At 34.1% G+C, this 21,679-nt stretch overlaps 1 protein-coding gene and 1 long non-coding RNA gene across 2 annotated transcripts in view; one reads left to right on the top strand and one right to left on the bottom strand.

Annotated features, from left to right (window-relative positions):
- Positions 1–11,294, top strand: part of LOC141566153 (uncharacterized) — a 47,054-nt gene extending 35,760 nt beyond the window's left edge. Inside the window, exon 2 of the long non-coding RNA XR_012489242.1 lies at positions 11,093–11,294. This is a non-coding gene — a long non-coding RNA (uncharacterized LOC141566153). The remainder of the gene's footprint in view (positions 1–11,092) is intronic.
- The window catches only part of MDN1 (midasin AAA ATPase 1), a 170,314-nt gene that overhangs the window by 107,825 nt on the left and 40,810 nt on the right, over positions 1–21,679 (bottom strand). Inside the window, 11 exon segments of the mRNA XM_074310297.1 lie at positions 2,218–2,369; positions 4,574–4,684; positions 5,756–5,903; positions 8,414–8,527; positions 10,634–10,730; positions 11,400–11,544; positions 14,978–15,081; positions 16,180–16,391; positions 17,935–17,995; positions 18,079–18,227; positions 20,294–20,406. Of these exon segments, the coding sequence (XP_074166398.1) occupies positions 2,218–2,369; positions 4,574–4,684; positions 5,756–5,903; positions 8,414–8,527; positions 10,634–10,730; positions 11,400–11,544; positions 14,978–15,081; positions 16,180–16,391; positions 17,935–17,995; positions 18,079–18,227; positions 20,294–20,406 (1,406 nt within the window).

Here is a 21,679-nt window from a genome sequence, read left to right as displayed (position 1 = left end):
AAATATTTTAAGAAAAACAATTCACTGAATTGAAATAGAATGAAAAACTTAGAAAAATAAAGCTTACTTAGTACAAATAAGATATTAGTAAAATAAAAAAAAAAAAAGGAAACAGTATCACATATACATTTCACACTGTATGTAACAATGCATGTTACATATAATCAATTCCAACTGGATCGATGAGTAAAGGAAAATGAGTAAAAATTAGGGAAAAGTAAAGTTTAAACATAGGGAGAATTTTTAAACTATGAAACAAAAGAAATAAATTACTGGAAATAAAGTAGATAATATAAAAGCAAAATGAATTTTACTACAAAAAAAAATATACATCCCCCAAATAAAGAGATATTAAGCTGGAGAAAAAAATACTTTCTGTTAAATATATCTGATAAAAATCCTACAGCTGGAATTTTGAAAGCAACAAATAAAAGCCTTAAACTAATTAAAGCAAAAATCATACTTATTCCTCAATGGAAAAAAAAAATGGCCCCAGAATAAAAATTTTAAAGGAAATATCAATCTGCTAATTAGAAAACTGTTAAAATTCTTAAGTAAATCAGAAAAAAATATTAAAACAATGATAAAATGTTTTTCTTATACCAAAATTGTCAAAAATACCTAGATAAAATGAAATGAAAGAAGGGTTGTAGAGAAATGACCACACCAGATCTTAGACTTAATGCTGAAAAACTCTTAAGGAGTATCTCTATCTAATTTTGGGGCCACAGAAAATGAAGCCCAGAGAAATTAGGATAACTTGCCTTTAATAACATACACAATAACCTGCAGGCCCAGGATTTGAACCTAGCACCTTACTATTTAAAAATCAGGATTTCTTTTACATTGCACTACACTGCCTTATTCTACTAAATCATTGATGCAATATAGTTTGTTTAGTGAAAGAGAGAAAAAACCCATCTATATATACAACTTTTTGTAGGAAAAAACCTGACAACAACTTGCCCCATGACTGGGAAATAGAAGTTACATGAAATAAGTGAAAAAGTCCAGAATACTACATCATAGAAAAGTTACAAATGTGAATGAAAAAAAAACAAAAAAAACAAAAAAAAACAAAAAACGAATAAAAGTAATATATATGATTTTTCAAAAGTCCTAGCGTAGTTCTAAGGTTTAACTTTTAAGAACTACACTAAGAGATTCTAGGACTGCCACACTGACCATGTCTTTATTTTAAGAAACCATCAACGACGACCAAACTTGACATAGACAGGGAAGAGATCAGAAGTAGACAGAAAATCAGTAGGGAAGAAATCAATTTAGCACTTTACTAAAATTCAATTTAATTTAAAATTTAAACTTTAATCACATTTCAAACACTTTAAAAGAGCAGCCATTCATTAATATGGGGTGCCTCCTTTCTCTTCTCTCCCTCCCCCTCACCCCTGCCACCCTCAGACAGAAACCTAACTTTTCAATAGTTGAATAATGATTTTGAATTGCTCTGGCCCCAAAGTGAAAACAGCAAGGTCTCTGAGTCAGGAATTTCTAGAATCAAATCTGAAGTCTTCCTATTATATATCTCGGGGCAAGTCACTTAATTGCACTGATCTTCTCTTTCTTCATCTGTAAAATCAGATGACTTTTAAGATCTCTTGAAACTAACAGTATGACTCAATACTGAGTGATGAAGTTCTCTAAGCTTAGCTAGGCTTGGCAGTCAGATAACTGTTGTCTAGTCTTGTAGGACCTATCAGAGACTTCTATTCTGACTAGCAAAGTTTTCCAAAGTCCAGAACCAACTCCATGTATATCACAATGAGGAAGTCACATAAAGATTCTTTTTTCTCTGCTCTCTTAGTAATAATTCAGACAGCCTGAATTTTGGTGTTTACTGAATACAATATGTACAAAAATATTTATAGAAGCTTTTCATGGTTACAAAGAAATGAAAACTGAAAAGATGTCCTTCATTATGGAATGCCTGAATAAATTATGGTACATGAATATGTTATATTACTGTTGTACGCAATTTGATGAAAGGAATGGTTTCAGAAATGAACTTATATGAAATGATACAAAATGAAATGAGGATGAGAGTAGGAGTAAGGGGAACTTAGCAGGAAGAGTACATGATATAAAAATATATTTCAAGAAGTTAAAAAATATATATATATGAAATTTTGTGTCTCAAATTGTCAAATTGTACACTTCCTGAAACATATAAGGAAGGAAAAAAAAAAATCACCATACCCTGCAGAGACGACTCTGACAATATCTCTTAAGTTAAGTTTAACAGAAGGAGTGAGTATATATGTTTCATCTATTGTGGGTTCCTTATCTCCCACTGAAATCCAGTATCCTTCAATCTGGATAAGTCGACCTCCTTTAGGTTCTGGAATGGGCTGAAAGATATACATTACAAAAACAAAACAAAACAAAACATACCATCAAAAACCCATTCTTACTTTCAAGTAAGGACAGATCAAGACAGGAAAAAGAAAAAAAAAAACAAAAGAAACTTCTCTAGAAAGCCAGTTCCTTATGGTATTTTTTTCCCCTCTAATATTTTCAACAAGGAAATGACTGCTTACAGAATGAAAGAATTGAAGCATAAACTATTAAATGTTTGAGAATATAGTTGGCCCAAAATAGTTTTACAATATTATTTGATTAGACTGTCTTCTTTCCTAACAAAAATATCCCAAGATATGCAATTATTACACGACAGTATCTTATCTCTAAAATCAGAATCTCCAAAATTCTCTCCAACAAGCATATAAGGGAGCTCTCTGGGAAGTATTTTAAGTTCCTCCCAATAAAAATATTCTAATACTGATATAGGTTCAGGTGTCCTGGTAGATGTCCAATAACTGGATCTCTGAAGAACACAGCATGATATACTTGTAAATTTAATCTGCATTATTAATATTTTCTATATCACTTTCTTTTTTAAAAATTATTTATTTGCAAAGCATATGCATGAGTAATTTTTCCAACACTGATTCTTACAAAACCTTTTATTCCAAATTTTCCCCACTGTCCCCCCCCCCATACCCTCCCCTAGCTGGCAGGTACTCCAATACATACCATACAAGCCCGTTGGACTGTAACCTTCCTGAAGAAGGCAGAGATTATCTTTTTCTTATTTGTATCCCCAGCATTTAGCATAGAGTCTGGCACAAAGTAGGTATGTGAGCAACTAGATGGCATAATGGATAGAGTGTCAGGCCTTAAGTTAGGAAGCCTCATCTTTCTGAATTCAAATGTGGCCTCTGACACTAGCCATGTGGCCCTGGGCAAGTCATTTAACTCTTGTCTGCTTAAGTTCTTCATGTGTAAAATGAGATGGAGAAGGAAATAGCAAACCACTCTAGTATTTTTCTCAAGAATACCCCAAATGGGGTCATGAAGAGCCAGACACCATTGAAATAACTAAAACAACTAAACAATTGCACATAATAGGTAATGGATAAAAATTTATTGCCATGCATCATCAAAACAATAAATCAAGCCATAATTTGCAGAGCTTGCCAATGAAAAACATTTAAAAATCAACTCAGATTTCAGATGACTTCAGCATATTACTAAATATAACATACAAGATTTCAGAAGACTATCATCAGGGCATGGCAAAAAAAAAAAAAAAAAAAAAAGAAAAGAGTCCAAAGATTGAAAGGCCCTCTCTGAAAGCATAATATGTCATACATTCAAGAAGCTAGGTCCAGGAACTACTGACTACAGCACAAAACAGCCTACTCTGCAATGTCAGAGTTTGAGAGTGGTAATAGGCATTAATTGTCCTCGTTTACTCCTCCAACAAATGCCAGAGTCCATGGTCACTCAGTATTTGTTGCACCATAGGGCTATCTCTGTTCAATTCAACTTGTCTCAAGACAAGTGATAGAAGACAAAGAATAGCCTTTTAATTAGTTATCAAAAACCACAAAAACAGTTTACTGTCATTAAAATTACAGAAAATAGATTTTCTTAATGAGATTTCATCAATAATTGACAAGCGCTAGTAATTAGAATATTCATTAACAAATAAATCAATTGAATGAATTTATACTAAGCAGCTACTATGAGCAGAGAGGCAGCCATATGGAGCAGCTTACAGTTGATTTCACTCAGGAAGCCTCCTCACACAAAAGCCTCCTCTGCATTGTAAAGGCTGTGTGACCTGTGTGACCTTGGGTAAATCAATCTCTCATTTTGCCAGGCAACTTTGTAAAACTATAAATTCTGAGAAGATGCCAATCAACACTGCTGGTAAGAATGTCCTCACTGAAAGTGTACCAATGAAATCTCATCCTTGTTCATTGCCTTCCTCCCTCCAAAAATCATGGTGAGGTAAGTATGGCACTAGATGTGGCAAGATAGCAACATCTAGAAAATAAAATACCATTTCTATCCTTGAAAAGCATACACATTACAAGGCTGTCAGTTCTCTTGTATTACCCAAGTACTTCAATTCTACACTTAAACTCATTTAGTTGACAGGATTCAGGATTTTAACATGGTCTTTCATTTCAAATCACTAAATTGATTTAAAATTCTGATATGAAAAAATCTCTAATATTTGTCTAAACAGTCAAAATGAACATACCTGTTTAAGGAGACTTTTGATGTTGCTGGATATAACATGCTGACAAATGAGTTTCTGAACTAAAGGGTGTGATGCCCTGTCAAGTTGTGTAAGGAAACCCAAGCAAAAGCCCTTTAAAAAAGAAATAAAAAAACAAACATTTTGACTTTGAAAATAACTTCAAAATAATAATTATTTTGCAATTACAGATCATTTATTTTTAGGAAATGGACAATCAAAATTCAAATCAAACCATTTTATTACAAAGCTTGGCATTACCATGAAAAGCCATATGAGCAGCCTAAATATTGTTAATTTGAAGAACTAGGTCTTCCTAAAGGCAGTCTGCTATTACCTTCAAGCAGAACAAGGAGAGGGTTTTATAAGTCAGCCAAGTTAACTTACTGTCATCAATTATGTTTATTGTTTCATCTGTTCCTTAATAGTTACATTTCATACTTTTTTAATCGTATATCTTCACTATCTTAGTCATCTTAAATAATATCGTAATGAGATTTTTGTTATTCCAAAGGCTGACAGTGCACTCCTTTTCCCACATTAGGGGAAATTTTGACAGAAACATCTGTTAACAAGTCTGTGTCAATTTCTTCCCTTGTGTACACAAGAAAAAAATGCCTTGATTAAACAAGAAAATAAGAATCAGACTGAATCAATGGCTAAACACCTAAAATTCTGTCTCTTTACTCAAGCTGTAAGCCCACACTTTCTACACAAACATTTAAAATATGGTAAGGTGGTAGAAAATGGCCAAGAGGAAATTTCCTTAAATCAGGGGCATTCCGAAAACTTTGACTAAATGAAAAAATATAGGTAAGTTACCAAAATATATATATATGCTTCTCTCAAGGCACAAAAAGAATCATAATAGCACCCACAGATATCATCTATAAAGAAGATAATCAACAAAATCTAAAGGAACTCAAACAAATAAGATACCACTTGCAAAAAGTTTATATGTATATACACACACACATATACACACACATCTTTTAAAAAACTAATTATTTTAGAATTCTTGTCTTTACATATGGATTTGATATTCTTTTTAGGTTAATAATTGTTATGTTGCATTATTCAATTTATAATTATAAAAAAATACAAACACTTATTCTACTTCTAAAAGTGTTTTTCACATCCACTTCTCATCCACAAATTTAGACAGCAGGTAAAAGTTAATCTCACCTCATACAGGGAGCGCTGGATGTTATGACAAGGATTGGAAGCAGCAAATCTCAGCGCTCTGCAGAGTGTGCGAAGACTGTAATGAGGTCTGTGGCCTGTCCCATCCACCAACTTGTTCATGGATTCCTTTCGCACAGCTATATAGAAGCTACAAAAAAAGATTAAATAAGTGGTTATAATTGTGCTAATCCTTCAATTTCTAAACAAAAAACTATTCCATTGAGATAAGTTTTTCTTCTACTTAAATACAACTTACACCTGAGACATGTACCACTATTTATGCAGAACATTAAAATCTACAAACTTTGAAACTACAGTGTTAGGGGCCGGGACCTTTCACAGGAAACCTCAACAGTGACTGCCTCTTCCAGCTTCCCCGACCCGACGGGGCTTCAGACGTCTCCGGCCCTCCTCCTGGAGACGGGAGGAGGGAATCACCAGACAGAGAGCCGAGGTGGATAGAACACAGTGATGTTTATTGGAGTTACAAGTCAGCAGTGTCTCCCAGAGCCCTTCCGTGCTCGCTCTTTTATAGCCCATTTATCTTTTTTGCATATTTCCCCATTAGAGTTTGGACTCCTCCCTGATTCCTCCCCGAAGGCAGAGCCAATCCTTACTGTGCCTCCCCTGCACCCACCCAGATCCTACCGTGTCAGTTGCCACGGTGACAGATCCGGGTTCGGGCGGGTCCTGACACAAAGACTCTCAACTATCCCCCAGGAGGTTCAGGTCCAGAGCCTCTTACACTACAGTATTCAGTGATTTAGAACAGAGGTTCTCAAACTGCGGCCCACTGAGGACATTTATGCGGCCCGCTGGGTTATGGCAATTGGGCTGAGGGGCATAGACAGAATAGGGTGTGAATTTTTGTTTTTACTATAGTCCGGCCCTCCTACAGTCTGAGGGACAGTGAACTGGCCCCCTATTTTAAAAGTTTGAGGACCACTGATTTAGAATCCAATCTGCTGGGTAGATGGTACCAAATAAGAAAAACCTACGAGAATACCAAAGCCAACTATAACATTTTCAATTTTAAAATAAATACAAATTTGACAATCTTGAGCAAATATACACACTTCTCGTGGAAGGAAAATCCTTTAAGTCAAGCAATATAAATAAAGTGATGTAAAAAGAAGAAGAAATTATAATGTCGTAAGAGAGTCTACTCTAATGATCAAATGAAGGAGCTCAGCCCCTTCTGAGATGAGAAGAGAGAGAGCTATTAGAGTCCAAAAAAATGCCTTTTTTTAGCAATTTACTTTGAACCTATAGTTTGCAAAACAACAAGAACAACAAATCAACAAATAAACTTTGGAGTCATGCTTTACCTAGTAAATATCTATGGAAGAATTTGAAGCTCCTGATTACAACTTGTGGTAAAGCATTTAAATTCACTACAAAAATATCAATCACTTCTACCAATGCAAATTTGGCACTTCTCAACAATTTATTATTTTAGAGCACTGACCAAGATTTGATAAAATTTTATGAAATACCCCAACTGCTGGTGTTAGTACTACTAATACTACTACTGCTACTATTATTACCACCACTACTACCACTATCCTTGAATTTTTAGCTGGTTTAAATCAGCTTAAAGGAAAGAAAAGATAAAAAATTTCATGTCCCAGAGCAAGTCAATAATAGCCAAGAACAGGTCCCAGACCTAAGAATTACAGATACCATACTCATACTTCTACATACATTCAACTAAGCAAACATGCATTAAGTTCTCACTATGCACAATGCATGAGAGACAGCATATAGTATAAGGACAAAGAACTAGGCTAGCTCTGGAGCTGAAAGATGTGAATTCAGGTTACATTTCTGAAACATACTGGTTGTGTGATTCTAAAAAAGTCATTCAAATCTTGATCAATTCTCTCAAACTATAAATTGTTGAGAAATGCCAAATTTGCATTGGTAGAGGCAATTTTCTCACTGGGAATTCCCCATACCAATGAAAATTATAGGTCTGATTCCTCTGCCTCCTCCAAAAAAATTATAAGGCACTATACTAATTCCTAAATGTTAAACACAAAAATGAAACAAACACCCTAACCTGCAGAAGCATACATTCAACAGGAGAGAAAAGTACTTACATGGTTCTGTTCAGTGAGGAATGCTCAATGGGACATATGTATATGTATATGTATAAGGGTATATAATACTTATATGTATATAAGGGATATTTTATATATATATATATATAAAAGAGTATATAAGAGAAAGCTTGCCCACATGCCCACACACAAATCCACAAATTCAAAAGTTGGGAAGAAGAGGGGTAGGTAGAAAGAGCTTGATTAAAATATTGACAACTTACAACTCACAATGGCAAAACATGCTTCTAAAGCATAGCCAATCCTATCACTGAAATAAATATAAATGCCAGAATTTATTTGGATAGATCTAGATTCAAATGATAATTACATCTAATAACTGTTTATACATATCCAAGAACATGTTTATGTGTGCGCATATACACATATGCATACTGGCTTACAAAAATCCCAAGTACTTTACAAAAGGTTAAAATATTCAAAATTAAAAACTAGTAGTCTGCAATAATCTTGTGAGATCAAGAGTCAAATGTACTGTAGGATAAATATGTAATTTTCTTTTAGAAAAAGTGTTTCTAACCACACTAGAACCTACTTGATAATTCCTTGAACTATGTTTTTGTTTACATTCAATCCTTTCAGATAATCCACAATAAGAATGTGTAAATCTTCTTTACTCTCTAATTCTTCCACATAAAGTTCTGTCAACCTAAAAAACACATAAAATATTATTATTCACTTAAAATGAAGCATGTTAATTTCCTGAGATCTTTCTAAAATTGTTTTTTTATAAAATTTATTTGCTACTAACAAGAATAAACCTTAATTTATATTATTATATTAAATATATAATATATATTATATATATAATATATTATATATAATATATAAAATATTATAAATATATATTATTAATTAATATTATTATATTAATTATAATAAAATTAATTTTTCAAAGAAAAGAAACTTTTTTTGTTAATTTTTTAAACTTAGAAAGCCTACTATATTAAGTTTGAAAAGAGTCTATACTTTCTTCCAAAATGTGACTTAGCCAAAACTGCAGCATGGCTTATAAATGCACTAATTTTTCAGGCTGCAAATATTTTTTCCCTTTCAGATGCCTCTGATTTTGACATGAACAATTATATGAAATTCATCTGCATGTGTGCTCACATAATACTAATACACTTATACAAATTTTTTGAATTAAAATATTTTATCAGTCCATGAAAATTCACTTTAACTCCCACTTATTCTTTTAAATCTAAATCAGTTTATTTTAGAGAATTTAAAAAATATATATATATTGCAAAGATATTTGCACCCCTCCCCCATTTATTTGCTTTCCTTCTCATTTCAGTTTTGTTTTCGGAAAAGAAAATTAATTTTATATAATCAAAACCATCCACTTTACCATCAGTGATCCTGCCAATCTCATTTGTCAAGAAGTTCTCTTACATATAAATCTGAAAGGTAATTTCTTCCTTGTTCCATAAATTTATTTATATTACCCCTTTATGTCTAAGTCATATACCCATTTAGAATTTATCTTGGCATAGAATGTGAGATATTGGACTAAACCTAGCTTCTGCCACATTGTTTTCCTGTTTTTGTGGAATAGTAAGTTTTTACCACAATAATGGAAATCTCTGGGTCATCCAGTACTAGGGTACTGTCTAAGTCCATATGCTGTTTGCAATTTCACTGATCAATCTCTCTATTTCTAAATCAATACTAAATTGATTTAATGATTACTGCTCTACAATCTCATTTGGCACTCTCTTTCTTTAGTTAACAAGATATTAATAAGTTTACCAATTAAATAGAATATTGTCATCCAAAACATTGAAATTTATCTCTAAATCATGCTTAGGAAGGAAAAAAAAATTGCACATTAACATACTACTGGGAAACCTTAGGGTTTTTAAAAATCTCCTATAAATCAGAAGCCTAATTTACAGAATAAGGCCTCTATCAAAACTAAATAGGACTACTATCTTCTCAATCCCAGACCCAACTATGAATGAATCAATTTTCAGCAGGAAATATTAGTTAAATCATACAGGAAGAATCCTATTTATTAATCAATTTCACTAATCATAAAGACCTCCAAAAGCTAACAGCAGCAGGACACAGAAGATCAGCAAATGACAAAAATATACACCTATGCCTCTCTCCTTGCAATCAAAGGAAAGTTAATCTCTTCTGTTTTTTTTTTTTTTTTTTTTTTTGAAATTTGAAAATTAGTTTTAAAATTTCTAAGTGGGGAGAAATATGATCATTTGAATCACAGTAGTAAGTGGTTTTGAAAAATAAATGTGTATATGCACATGCTGGTTTGCAAAAATCTCAAGTACTTTACAAAAGGTTAAAATTTAAAACTAGCTATTTCTTAGACTTTATGCTTTTTTTTTTTTTTTTTTTTTTTTTTTTGCTGAGATAATTGGGGTTAAGTGACATGCCCAGGGTTACACAGCTAGGAAGTTGGTGTTCAATGTTTGAGACCAGATTTGAACTCAGGTCCTCCTGGCTGCCCAGACTTTGTGCTTTTCAACAATGAGGTGAATCAAGGCAATTCCAATAGACTTGTGATGCAAAATGCCATTTACATGCAGAAAGGAAAACAGACTATAGTCCCATATTTTATAAATAAGGAAAATTGAGGCATAGCCAGGCTAAATACTTTCTCCAAAGTCACAAAACTAGTGTCTTAAAGGGGGATCTAAACTCAGCAAAACCCAAAGTCTGGCTTCTGAAAATTGGTTTGCTTTTTTCTACAAAGTGTACTCAGCAGCAGTCAAACAACATCTCTTACCTGTTTCTTATTCCCTGAGGCAGGTTTTTTTTCCCTACATCAGTAGCTGGATTCATGCAGGCAAACAGGCGGAAGTCAGGGTGTCGTGTGAGTGGTTCTAAGACAGGAAACGGCAACATATATATATCAGTTGTCATGACAATGTTAACCAACATGGGTAGATCATGACAACCATTATGTCAAAGTCACTTGGTTCCAAGCATTTTCCAATCCCACCTGAATGCTCCCTTACCCTTAGCCTAGCCTACACTGGCCTGGTCATAGTCAAATTCTGGTTCCTCTTACCCACCATGACAATTACCATCCACATCCCTTATCTGGCATGCATTCAAATATTGCCTTTGGTATCTCCAATCCAATGCCCATAATTATTAAAACCACTGAATAAATTATTATTGTAACTAATAACTTATTTTTTAAGCATTTAACTTTTCAGATGTCCACCTCTTATCTCCTTAGGTAAGACACAAATCCTTTTGAGGGAAGGAATTCTATGTCAAGACTTCAATGTTTCTTCAAAAAAGCATCATAAAGCACAGGAAGCAGAGTTGGAGAGAATATAATCCCATTCTCTCATTTGAAGATGAGAAAATTTGAGTGTCACAGACAGGTTATAGCAAAAATGGCTACACAACAGGCAATCAATAAAAATTCATTTAATGAATGAAGCCTCATCTTTATCTATGACCATAAAAATCATTCTCTTAAGTAACCCATAAGCATAGCAGCATAGAAGCATATAAAGGCACTAACAATAACATGTTACCTGTGTCTCCACGATCCATCAAAACTAGTGAGCCAGAGGATCCTTCCAGTAAACCACTCAGGCATTCTAATGTTTCAGGGGCTGCCAAGTTAATCTCATCGAGTAAAATCCATTCTCCTTTCTTTACTGCTTGTGCCAGGGTGCCCTAAATACAAAGACATAAAAAGTTTAAGAGTCTATTGCAACTAATTAAGAAACACATAGCAGCCAACATCATTACTCTCATCAATAATTTCTGGAGATATGAAAGTCTACAATATTTTCCCTAGTGTCCATTGCCGACCAGGTGATCAAAGTGTCTACATGCAGTAAAGTGATACAGTGAGGACAGACCCTGGCCTTCAAGTCAGGAAGACCCAAATTCCAATCTGGCCAAACACATTTAGCTTTGGAACCATGGGCAAGGCACTTAATAACTTGTTTGCCTCAGTTTCCTCTATTGTATAATGGAATTAGCACCTCCCTCCCAGGGGTGTTATAAAGATCAAATGATTCAAGATTTGTAACATCTCAGTACAGTGTAAGGTAGGCATCATATAAATGCTAGTGATGATAATAATAGATGATTATGCTAATGACGATATTGGGTAAACTAGCCTTTTCTTAAGGATTATTAATGAGGGAGAACCAACTCTCTAAAAGTGCAATCAATTCTACCTTAAAATAGATCTAAATGTTAATAAGTTTTCTTAATATAAAGCCTAAATTTGCTGCTTTGTCACTTTTGTAACCCACCATTCCTTGTTCTGACCATCTGTGAACATACAGAGTAATTTTAATCCTTCTGTCAAATACATGGTTCTCTCCTAACCAACTCTGTTCATCTTCCCAGGCTAAAGATCCTTGTTCTAACTCAAAGTCCTTCATTATCTTTACCTGCTTTCCTCTGGAGCTACTAAAACTTAGCAATTTCCTTCCTAAAATGAGGTTATGGGAACAGAACACTATGTACTCTAATCATCTGACGAGTGCAGAGAATAGCAATCTATCATTTCTAGAAGTTACAACTCTCTTAACATAGTTCAAGATTACATTGGAGGGGGAAAAAAGATTGCATTAGCCTTTATGCCTGTCACTTGATACTGTTGATTCATTCAACCCACTGAAACATTCAGATCTCTTTCATATAACCTGTGTAACCACATACTCCCTCACTTTGGACTTGGAAAGCTTCTTTATTGAACCCAAGAGTAAGATATTATACTTATATCTACTGAATTTCTTATGCCAATGTTCTAGCCCATAAAATTTTTTGATCCCACTTGATACTGGCATAGCAGCTATCCATTTCAGCTAAATACAAAGAACAAGCTCTTCTAATAATATGGAGAATTATAAAGTACAGCATGGCTTTATTGGAGAACTGGGGTATAAAAAACTGGATCAGTCTAGCAATATAGCAACATCAATTAACTCAATAAACCAGAAAAGTCTACAGATAATATTTCATATCTATCTTTTAAGACATGTCTGAAGTGGCATTAAACAGCCCATCAACTCAATTTCAGCTGGAAATGTTCATAAAAGGATTGAAAAAAATCACTGAGTCAAATATGTATTTAACAGGTATTTTGCTCCTAACTTTGTGCTAAGCATTTGGAATAGAAAGAAGTCTCTTTAACAGCTCCCAAATCCAGTCCCTGTTCTCAATGAATTGACAACATACTAAAGAATTAAGTACAAACAAGCTAAATACAAAATAAGACTCACTGGGAAGAAAAAGATTAGAAGAATTGAGAAAGAAAGGGAAGGGTGTATTAAGGTGTTACTACTACTACTACTAATAAGACTGGAAGGAATCAGGTTATGAAAGGTTTTGAATGTCAAAAAGAAGATTTCTATTAACTCTGAAGGTGATAGGAAGCCACTGGAGTTTACTGAAAGAAAATGGGAAGGGGAAGAAGGGCAACAGGTTATTGTCAGAGTTGCACTTTAGGAGTTTTTTTGACAGTTGAGTAGAGGATGGACTAGAGTGGAAAAAAACTTCACAGTTTAAATCAAGGCCAAAACACCTTCAAAGTTGAATATGTGGTTTGTCTTTTAGCAGCAAAGTGACATTTTTTTTTTAAAGAGTTATTACATTAAATTGCTCTGTGGTTTGTTTTCATGCTGATCCCACTATGAAAACATAAAAAACCTTTTGAGTTATTCTAGAAATATTAAGGAATAATACTTCTTTGCTTAAAAAAAAAAAAAGCCCTCACTATACTTTTCTGTTTGCCATATTAGATGGCAAAAAAGTAAAGAGACAGATTAAAGGTAGAAATTAAGTTTAAATAAAGATTGCCTCTATTTCTACTTAGATAAGAAGTGATTGGGTTATTGATTCATCAGAGAGCATTTCCTTTTCTGCATTCCCAGAAAGTAGGGTATGTAATTCTCTCTTTAGAGAGATAGAGAATATTGATAGGAAGTGACCCCCCCCAAAAAAAGGGGACTAATGTTTTGTAATACTAACCCAAAACAGCATTTTAACATATTATAATCTTTTCATTAAATATCCCAATAAATATTATTTCAAACTGGCTTGGAGTAGAATCATGTCTTAGGACATATATGTGCCAAAATGTTTGTGGCAGCTCTTTTTGTAGTAGCTAGAAACTGGAAGATGAATGGATGTCCATCAGTTGGAGAATAGTTGGGTAAATTATGGTATATGAAGGTTATGGAATATTATTGCTCTGTAAGAAATGACCAGCAGGAGGAATACAGAGAGGCCTGGAGAGACTTAAATCAACTGATGCTGAGTGAAATGAGCAGAATCCAGAAGATCACTGTACACTTCAACAACAATACTGTATGAGGATGTATTCTGATGGAAGTGGAAATCTTCAACATAAAGAAAAGCCAACTCACTTCCAGTTGATCAATGATGGACAGAGGTAGCTACACCCAGAGAAGAAACACTGGGAAGTGAATGTAAATTATTAGCACTAATATCTGTCTGCCCAGGTTACATGTACCTTCGGAATCTAATGCTTATTGTGCAACAAGAAAATGATATTCACACACATATATTGTATCTAGGCTATATTGTAACACATGGAAAATGTATGGGATTGCCTAAGGGAGGGGGGGGATAATTTGGAAAAATGAATACAAGGGATAATATTATAAAATATATATATATAATAAAAAAATTATTAATTAAAAAAAAAAAAAAAAAAAGAATCATGTCTTAGGGAATAGAGAATTAAGCCAATGTGGACAATTCTCTCTGTAGGTTAGAAGTCCTCAAATATTAGATTGTCAAAATAAATAAAATTATTTCTGGCAGACTTGTACAAAGTATAGTATTTATAGTTCACCACTGTTGGTATTCATCTTCCCTTAATACATTTGTGCCAGCAGTGGTATACATGACTACTTTATAAGGTGGCCTTTTCCATTAAGGAAATTTGATAAAGTTTAATACATACATCACACGTCCGCACGTGCGCGCACGTGTGCACACACACACACACACACACACACACACACACACAGCTTATTTCTATCATGTATTTAAATATGACCACAAAAATCAGTTTGAGAGTCAAACAATCATGCTGTAGAGATATGTAACCAAAGTCAAATACCTCTACAAATGCAAACAGTAGGGCATTTTCAGTCAATTTCATTTGTTGCTGGGCACGGTTGAGTTTCAAACCAAATGCTTCCCACTTTTCTCTTAATAGCAAGCCTGAGAGAGAAAAAAAAAAAAGAAATCTGAAAATTAATTTACAACATAGGGCATTAAGGAATGACTTGATCACAAACATACATGAGGGGGCTGGACTAGATGACATGTGAGTTTCCTTCCAATTCTAAATCTATGATCCAAAGACTCTACAAACATATACAATAAGCTTTAAAGATAACACTTCATTAAACTTTCCAATGAGCCCCCTGAGACAAAGCAGGTCTTCTCTGGGTGAGAATAGCAAAAAAAAAAAAAAAAATTTAATTTTTAAAAAATCAAAGGCCTATTTTCAGAATCATTTTTTTAATATAACATTTTATAAGATGAGAGAATAAAATATAATATAGTGGACATAGAGATGGTTTTTGAGTTCATAATGACTACCTGTTTGACTATGGACACAATTCACTTTCAATTCCCAAGGCAATACTCTAGGTCTCTAAACTACACAAGTAATGATGACTTGCATCAGTAGAGGGAGTTTCCAACACCAAGAGTTCTTTGAAATGATCAAATCTGGACCAGTATCCCTCCTACCACTTACAAATGGCAAGTAACTTAATTACCCTTATAAAATTATAAAGAAGCAAGTACTACTTCTATTTTTGCTGTGAAGGAAAGAAATCAATGGCTCAAGACTCAAAGTAAATCCACAGATGGGGTATCCAGGTAGGCTGAAGAACTCCCACTCCAGGATTCAGAAAGGCAATTACAACATACTTTCAAATAAAATCACTTGCAAAGTTTTGCACAATCATATACCTGTTAGCTTGCTTATTTCTGAAAGCTAAATGAATAGCTATTTGGCAGCAGGTTTATGAGTTTGGTCATCATTAACAAAACGAGTTACAAATAATTGTTCTCTAGCTTAAAAAAAACTATACCTTTCATTTAATTCTATCACTCTCACAGACACCATTGGGGATGTGACAGTACTATTCTGTTGAAGAATTGTGCCAAGAAGTAGTTCTATAGCTGACTTTATGTTCTGATAGCACTCTCTGAAAACCGCATCTTTCTTTATATCATATTTCTTTCATTACATATTTTCCCCTCCCTTTGAGCTGTTCATTTATTGCCTTCAGTTGGCTCTTTTACCTGCATCATTGGTTTTTGTTTCCTTGTTGAGGGCTGATCTATGTACATGTTGCATTAGTTTGAGCAGGTCTCGCCAACGTTTCTGTCTATAACAGGTCTGAATGTGTCCCAAAAATGTAAGATTCTGCTTCCTAGAAAATGTCTGGGTGAAGAGCTCCTCAAAGCCCTCTCGTAAGGGCAGCCATATAACTTTATGGTCCACTGGTTTATAACTGAAAGAAAAATGCAAAGATTCTAGAAAACTGAGTTCAGAAAAAGGAATAATTTAGAAATTAAGGGTGTTACCTAATAATACTTCATGTGGGGAAAAACCTGTAGGAAAAAAAATCATTACAATAATACTTATAAATTTTGAAGTATAATTCCCCCTTCCTCCTCCATAGAGGTCAATCTAAAGACCCAATTAAAAAAATTTTAAATGCAAATGATCACTACTTGATGTGGTCATATAAAATGAGTTGAGCCATCATTGTTTATTATTTACATTAAATAAGATTAAAACAGAAATTAAATAGTCCAAATGTCTAACAATAGGAGAAACACAAAAATATAATAGCCATGTAAATACCATAAAATTATCAAATACAACATTAACCTATAAAATATATAAATGAAAGAAAATCAAGTTAAAATAAAGCATCTAAAAACTTGGGTCTTCCCCATTCACAAAGTCCACTTTCAAAGATCATCTATTATGTGGTAATTTCATCTTAGAAAGGATCTACTAGATAGATGCCTTCTATGTTTGATAAAAAGCTAAGAGATCAATGATATTTATTACAGAATATGAAATAATTAAAAATTTTATTTGAGGGATATGCATCAATTAAGAGCAACATGATATATATCTGACAAAAACTTAGAAAATTCCACAAATACCCAGAGCAGGCACCTCTGCAACTGGCTCACCCAGAAATTTAAAAAACAAAATTTTTAAAAGAGGAAGCCAAGGAAAACAAATTTACTACAAGGAATCATGAAGAAAAAGACAAAATGAAAGAGGAAATTCCACAAAGGAAGCATGAAAGCAGCAGACTAAAGATTAAAAGGACACAAAGCAAGCTTAACAGAATTTACATACAGGTACAGTACAACATCAAAGTAATGCTAACAATAAGAGAGAAAGAAATTAAAAATACCCCTCCCTCCAAGAATGTAAAAAAAAATTAAACCATCCCAGCAAAAAGGGAAATTATTTAAATAAGGTAATCACTTCTTTAAAAAGTTTTTTCTAAGTAACTATCCAATGTTAATAGAATAAATCACATTTTTAATTTTGGAAGCCTATACAGCTTATGATTTGGGTATTTTCTCAAAATAGAAAAAAATGTGTACTCATGAAACCAAACTGCTCCCTCCCCCTCCCCCTCCCCTACAATAGGGGAGATAGAAATGTAGTATTTTCATAGGACAATAAAAATTAGACCCCAATAAACATACTTCTTGCTGATACTTCATAGTCCCTTTCCCACTAATAATTATTTGTCTACGTGTTTTGAATTATATGGAATAAGGCTGTTTGGTTTCCATTTTATAGTGTAATCTTTAAGTACAAACTATTATACCTCATACATAAGTATTCAATGCTGTTTCAGGATGGGATGGTCTAGGTTTGAGGATATTCCTGTCATATTTTACTTAATGCTTCTTAATGAACAAGAAACATAACATTTAAAATGTTAAATCTGCAATCTATCTCATATGAAGCAACAGAAGAGAGAGTAACAATTTCAAGTGTCTAGAAAAAGCACTAACCCGCCAAGCAGATCTGCTGTGTCACTCTGTTGGTTCATGTTAACAACCCTCAAACGGTGACCTTTGAAGAACACACACAAAAACTGGTTATCATTTAAAAATACATCCTATGAGCACAGAAACATCTTCAAGTTTGCTTATTACCTGTAATGTGAGCCAAGTACTGGACAGCAGAAGTCTTGCCGGTGCCTGTCTCACCCACTAACAAGACTGGCTCCCCTTTGCTGACACACACTGCAAGCTGTTCCATTAGTACAGAAGCTGGTCGAGTAGCAGCAAAAGTGAGTTTCTCCCTGATCAGAAAAGATGGATAGCAATAGTGAAAAACAAAAGTCATCCTAGAAGACCTGGGTTTTGTCTAAACTGAGCAATTTGTGAAGAATAGCTCCAAAAGCACCACCTTCTTGCTAAGACTAGCATCAAAAGACTTTATCAAACTTGTAGTCACTATATGGCTTCTAATACTAGATCTGCCACTGACTTGTTGGTGGACACAGGGAAAATCCCTCAACATTGGAGCCTCAAGTGCTATTTTAAAAAATAAAACAAAACAAAACAAACCACAACAATAAAAAGAATGTTTACTCCAACCATATTTCACTCAATAATTACATTTATAGCTAGAAGGGACCTCAAACTACTATCTAATCTAACTTCATATTACACATGAGGAAACTAAGGCTCAGGGCATTAAGTGACTAACACAAGTCTTTCCAGCTAATAAACTAGAGTTGGAATTTGATATCCAAATCTACTGACTTCAAATTCAGCTTTTTCCCAAATAACACAATGATTTTTGAAGACCAAAAGCACAATAGGTAAACTGAAAAATGCTTTTATATTACTGTGGGAGATAACCTTGAATTCTTTAACCAGAAATCCAGTTTTAACATTGCTATTTTAAATTCACAGTTGATTTGCAAGTAAAACATATTTATCTTCACAAAATAGTATGCCAATGACCTAGGGCTGTTGGCTGCTATTCTGTCTTGACATGCTCTGTTGTTTTTAAAGGTATCTCCTACTTTACCTTTCTTTAAGTTTTCATTCTGCCTATCCCTTTGCCCTCTTATGAGGTCTGTTCTAACAGATAGAAATCTAAGATAATATCTTCTGATGCCTGCCATATATATATTCTTTGGTTCTGTTTAGTCAAATCTGAACCCCCCAAAAAGTTAAAAGTGAAGGAATCATTTTCACAGAATTTCTGTTAGGGGGACAAGACACGAAGAGAAAACTACTCCAATTTTCTGTATGACATAAAAGGATACTTTAAAGCCATGTAAGGAAATAGGCATTTATCAATGATTGGTAATGATTCTTCCCCACTGATTGCTTTCCTGCATTAGAGGTCCACCTAAACCCATAAGCTACAGGCAAACAAAAAACACTCTAGAATAGTGAGTAACTATGAACTATTAGAAAAACATATTATGACTACAGATATTTATTTGCTACTAATTTTTTTTTGGACCAGGTCTATGACTTCAAGGGTATGAAGGAACTACTTGATGCTTGTTCCATTGATGCAGAGCAGCAATTCCTTTTGCTTTTCCTTTTTAATATATTGTATACCACATTACTTCTGTTACCTTTCATGTAAACTACATAACCCCTGACATGAAGTAGACAATACAAGTTATTGACACCAAAATTTTATAGATGAAGAAAATTCAGAAGGGTAAGAATATGTCTACAGTAATGGTCAGGACTGGGCTTAGAGAAAAGGTCTTCTGGTTGCAAGCCTCCTATGATATTCCCATCACCCACTACTGCTTGACTGTAAGAAGACGTAAGGAAACCATGGTAGAACAGAAAGAACACTGAGATAGAAAACCAAAGACGTATTCAAATCCCAGCAAAATGGGGCTTACAATGCTAATAGGCCATCTGTCCCTCAAAACTAGAATCTGTCTCCTAGGATTCCTCAAAAGCAAACTACAAGTTGAGACTCAAGCGTCACCCTCCACAAACTCCTGATCCTTAAATCTGCTCCCTTTTCCCAAAAAAATTAATTTATGTTTGTTTTGTATATATCTGTATTTATTCATAATTTAAACATATTGTTCTTCACCTTTTGTTTCAGTTTTTGTTCCCCATCACTTCACAAGGTAACTGATACATAGTAGGTCCTAAAAAAAAATGCTTACCAACTAACTGTGAACAGTACCAATTACCTTACACAACAGCTGGGCAAATAAAATGAGAATGTATAAAATACTTGGTAAACTAGAGACTTAGAGAGGTCAAGTGTTATAATTAATGAAAATATGAGTCACGGGTCTTGAACAAAACCAAGAAGATAGATGGTTAGAATCTCCATTCAAAAGTCAACAGTTTTATAAAGACCTGATTTTACCTCTGGACCTGGACAGCTGGACTCTGTATCCGCAGTAATTGTGTTCTGCCCACTTCCACTTCTAATTCATTTACCATGATCTCTGGCTTATAAAGTTGACAGAAGTACTCAGCCTGTGGAGAAAATGGATTGTGCTTCAGGTAAAACTGCTCCTACATTTCCACAGATACCATGCTCTGATTATTTTAAATACTGCCATGAGAGTCACTCTCTTAAAGAATGATCTTCCTATATCTAAATATGTGGCCCATTATAATGAATGGAGAACCTCTGCTTTGAAAATTCTAAAGACATTTTCTCAAATTCTTCTTGAACTCTCTATATCATCTAACAGAGCTAATCACCTTCTCTAACTCTTTTCTCTCTGAGTTTCTCTCTGTTGTCTCTTAATTCTCTTCCTACTTTATTGACTACCCCTACTAAATCTCCCTTGCTAGATCTTTATCCATCTCTTGCCCTCAAAACTGTGTTCTGGGACTTCTTCTGTGTTCTTTTTATTCTCTCTCACTTGGTGATATTTTTTTTTGAGTTTATTTTTTTTTAATTTTTTTATTACATATATATTTTTTATAATATTATCCCTTGTATTCATTTTTCCAAATTACCCCCTCTCCCTCTATTCCCTCCCCCCGATGACAGGCAATCCCATACATTTTACATGTGTTACAATATAGTCTAGGTCAATACATGTGTGTGAATATATTTTCTTGTTGCACAATAAACATTAGAATCCGAGTACATGCAACCTGGGCAGACAGATATTAGTGCTAACAATTTACATTCACTTCCCAGTGTTTCTTCTCTGGGTGTAGCTACCTTGTCCATCATTGATCACTGGAATGAGTTGGATCTTCTTTATGAAGATTTCCACTTCCATCAGAATACACCCTCATACAGTATTGTTGTTGAAGTGTCAGTGATCTTCTGGTTCTGCTCATTTCACTCAGCATCAGTTGATTTAAGTCTCTCCAGGCCTCTCTGTATTCCTCCTGCTGGTCATTTCTTACAGAGCAATAATATTCCATAACCTTCATATACCACAATTTACCCAACCATTCTCCAACCGATGGACATCCATTCATCTTCCAGTTTCTAGCTACAACAAAAAGAGCTGCCACAAACATTTTGGCACATATATGTCTCTTTCCGCTCTTTAGTATTTCTTTGGGATATAATCCCAGTAGTAGCGCTGCTGGGTCAAAGGGTATGCACAGTTTGATAACTTTTTGGGCATAATTCCAGATTGCTCTCCAGAATGGCTGGATTCTTTCACAACTCCACCAGCAATGTATTAGTGTCCCAATTTCCCCACATCCCCTCCAACATTTATCATTATTTGTTCCTGTCATCTTAGCCAATCTGACAGGTGTGTAGTGGTATCTCAGA

This window comes from Sminthopsis crassicaudata, chromosome 4, assembly GCF_048593235.1.
Source record: "Sminthopsis crassicaudata isolate SCR6 chromosome 4, ASM4859323v1, whole genome shotgun sequence".
Classification (NCBI taxonomy): domain Eukaryota; kingdom Metazoa; phylum Chordata; class Mammalia; order Dasyuromorphia; family Dasyuridae; genus Sminthopsis; species Sminthopsis crassicaudata.
This window is presented reverse-complemented; position numbering and strand designations above follow the sequence as displayed.